Raw genomic sequence first — 3,700 nt, 5'->3', positions numbered from 1 at the left:
TTATGCAAGACCCTCTTTCCTAACGAAGTTAATTGCTCTGAATTTTCCTTGTTCCAGCATAGAATAAAACCATTTTGTCGTCATTGATCAAACAACCGAAACGTTCCTAGCCAATTTGGCTGTTTATAAAATGGTATGAAATGGCAGAATAAGAAACAAATCCGCTAGAGCTACTGAATTATGTCAGAAAACGAGCTACAAGTATACCTATTTTAATTTTTCCTATCAAATCTGCCAAATTGAATTTGGAACAATAGTAATTCGTTCTTTTTTTTTCTTTCTTTCAATTTGTTTTTCTTGTTGTTTTTTTTATGTTTTAATTTGGTAAATTTAATTGTTCTGAGCAAAACTGCCGTAATGAAATGAGTTTTAAAGTGAGAAACAATGATGTTTTATTTTACATTATAAATCTATAAGTTGTACATAATAGGAAGTCAATGTAATTGTTTCAATAATCAATGATCTATATTTTTAACACATTGTTCTTTCATATCAAATATAGGAATTGTCACTATAGATTATAAGCCTTTTTGTCAGTTGGTCTGTTGCTCGTAACTAGGTCTCTTCTGCAATCTGAAAATGTACAAAAAGAAAGTTTGAAATACAAATACATACAATACAGAACTATGGATGCACTGATAAGTTGTGGGAGACAATACAAAAGCACTGAAAAGTTTCAAGAATGTGCTATTTTATTTTAAAGAAAATTCCGTATTGTAATTTGAAGTCTCTTGTAAACACTCCGAAGTACTGTCTGTTATACATTACGAAATATTGAAATGGCTTTGCTTTTTCTACTTTATCATATGCATTGTTTTGGATGTGGCTGCTTTAGTGTCGTAATATTACTTCGTATAAATGCGCAAATTGTAGATGTGACGCGTAATAATCAATAAAAAAACTTAAAGAAATAAATTCAGATTATTAAGTTAGCATAGCTTTTAATTCTGTTTTCTATTCTTTAACTGCATTTACGTACGGTGATGTTTAACTCTGACAGAACTCACCTTCAAATAAACAGATGTTCTTGTTGTCATTAAGGGATCGACACTAAGATTGTCTCTTCTAGTTGTAACGAGTGGGCACCTGCCTTCACAGAATATGACTAGAATATTCAGATATACAGTTGAATTCGGCATTGAATCATTCTCCATAGCCAGAGTCTTCGGAATCTTGATCAGTTTTCTTCATGTCTGTGTCATCTTCGGATCCACTACATTCACAAGAATAATCACTGCCTAGTGACATGGTCGACACACTTTTACTCAGCTGACACGTGCTGTCTTTGAGGTAGTTTGAACTGTCATCTAAAGAATCTTTACTAACACCATAAAGCCTCTTGTTTTTCAGCTCCTCGATGGTTTCATTCAGCGTCAGTAGCTGCCTCATTAAGGAAAGATCTTGGTCGACGAGTGAAGTCTGTAAAAAAAACAAAAATCGTAAAAAAATGTTAAATAAGAAATATATATAGTTAATGTTTTAGGGTCTAGTATATTTTTTTCTTTTTGTTTATTCAATATCAATTTAATGTTTATAAAAAAAAAATTGGATGAAAAAATGCGGCACTAACCTAGATGGTTTAAAGCATAGTTTCAAGGTATCAATATATGTGTACATATTTGAAAGTATTGAGTAATAAATGTTGATAATAAAAATAATTTAAAACACTACCTACCATTTCAAGTCGTAATCTATCCATAGCCATAGACAATGAAGTTTTCTTTGGTTCACAGTCTCCGTTTTTATTCTCCAACTTTTGCTTCAGATTTTCAGTTGCTTTCACACGATTTAGGTAAAATGATCTGCAATCATTCTGAAGGTCCACCAGTTTTTCATATTTATCAATAGATGAAGTTTTCTGTATGTTTGTTGAATTCGCCTCCAAAACCATATTGAATCTAGAAGTAAATGTATGTAACACTTTGATAGCAATATTCTCACTGAAACTATTGTAGCTTTAAAGAACCTTTTATACCAAACAGGATCAGAGTAGTTGTGATTGGTGGAAACTGAACAGGTAAAAATAAAGGTATGATGTAAACTAAAAGTAGACACGCTTAGTAATGCTTTACCATTTAAAATTCAAATGAGTTTGATTATGAAACATTACTAATGTATTTTAAATTATTATGTTAATTAAGGCATGAAATCTTGATTATAAATAAATACAAATATAGATCATTTACTCATACTAGTTTGATAGAAATAAACCATATATAGGAAAGGTTTCAATTTCATTTCAATCGAATTACTGAGAAATTCAGTTTTTCAGTACAAGCACTTGCAATGGAAATACGAAAACCTCCCACTTCGCACTAAGAACCAGAAGATGAAATATTCTATAACCAATGATGATTAGTGGATACTTTTTATATACTACTACTTGTCGTTAGCGTTGCTGGTGGACTGTTTTACCCGAAGTGTACAAAAGGTGGTTGCTTCGGTACTAGAAGTGTTCAATACATTTACTTAGATTCACGTATCTTATTTTATTTCTCTAATGATTGTATTTAAAATAAGGTTGAATCTTCCTCGAAGGAAGTTGATATCCAGGATTGCATTCAATAATATACTTTAAGAATCTTCACAAGCTTTCCACTTAAAAAGTTTTATAAAACTCGGGTTTTATTTTAGTTAGCTACTCCTGGATAGGTAATAAGAATTGTCATACAAATGTTTTATTCTAAAAATGAATTAATACAACCTTCTTTGACAGAATAATCTGTCATGATAAGACTAACCCGTGTTTATGTTGCTTGCATAAAAATAATCTCATTTATGTAATAATGGTAATTTTGTCTTACTTTTTATTAGTTGACTTGATGTATTATGGTGATATTTAAAGAACAAAAAATTAAAATGTCAAAATTAATGCTTTTTGAAAATTAAGTATAAAGTAAAAAAATTGTCTTGCAAGATTTGTTTTCTTCAATCATTCAATTATAAGAACTAGCAATCTATAAACTTGGCATATGTTTTGACATGAAGGACTATTTTTATTTTGTAGCTGAACTATTGTCGTTTCATTATTCCACTACAAATCATGACGTTTAACTTAAAAGATCTTCGGCTTGACTCGCCATCATATTCTCCAGCATTGTGTCATTCTAATATCTCCATCGTCTGCTTTGCCCAAAATATAACAATATAAAATCAGAATGCCTTATATGCAAGACAGTCAGTGTTCAATTATGTGTATGACATTCATTTTAAATTACAGATCACTGCCCTTTTTCATAATTAAATGTTGTGATCATGCAGTTAAAACCTCTGAAATTAATTGTTTGAACTCAAGTTTCTGTGATTGCCATATCATGCGCATGGTCCTCTGCTTTATCCAAGATTGTAAAAATCATTGCTAATTCTTAAAGCTATGCATAGTATCGGTTTTGTTAATAAGACTTGTACATTGACATTAATTAAGGAAGACTTTTCATTAGACAAATTAATACTGAAGTTATTGGTGATTCATACATATTGTTTACATTCTGCCGTCCCGTCTGATTTACAGTTGAATATTAAATTTCATTTTCAAGTTATTAAATCCGGTTGGAATTTTTATTTTTTTCTAATTTAGTATTATAGATATATATATATAGTATCTCTCGTATTTCATCTCTATTCATTCCTATACCCTCATTATATTTCAATGTAATATCATTATCAAAATTATCCAAATTTTTGAGAGTTGAATTTCTGA

General features: G+C 30.1%; 1 protein-coding gene across 1 annotated transcript; it reads right to left on the bottom strand.

Moving 5' to 3' along the window:
• Window positions 1-375: 375 nt before the first annotated feature.
• LOC127730707 (uncharacterized) lies at window positions 376-1,957 on the bottom strand. Its single transcript, XM_052239221.1, has 3 exons — window positions 1,676-1,957; window positions 1,008-1,419; window positions 376-573 (listed from the first exon to the last, which is right to left on the bottom strand). Exons 1-2 carry the CDS (start codon window positions 1,889-1,891, stop codon window positions 1,144-1,146), a joined length of 492 nt encoding a protein of 163 aa, XP_052095181.1. The 5' UTR covers window positions 1,892-1,957; the 3' UTR covers window positions 376-573; window positions 1,008-1,143.
• Between the last annotated feature and the right edge of the window lie 1,743 nt (window positions 1,958-3,700).

Source organism: Mytilus californianus, unplaced genomic scaffold (genome assembly GCF_021869535.1).
Source record: "Mytilus californianus isolate M0D057914Y unplaced genomic scaffold, xbMytCali1.0.p SCAF_1, whole genome shotgun sequence".
In the NCBI taxonomy this organism is placed as follows: Eukaryota; Metazoa; Mollusca; class Bivalvia; order Mytilida; family Mytilidae; genus Mytilus; species Mytilus californianus.
Note: the sequence above shows the minus strand (reverse complement) of the source record. Positions and strands in the feature narration are given on the sequence as shown.

Coding starts and splice junctions, on each gene's coding strand:
- LOC127730707 (XM_052239221.1), bottom strand. CDS start 1,891: ATGGTTTTGGAGGCGAATTCAACAAACATACAGAAAACTTCATCTATT. Junction 1,420..1,675: donor ATAGATTACGACTTGAAATG/GTAGGTAGTGTT, acceptor TTTTTTTTACAG/ACTTCACTCGTCGACCAAGA.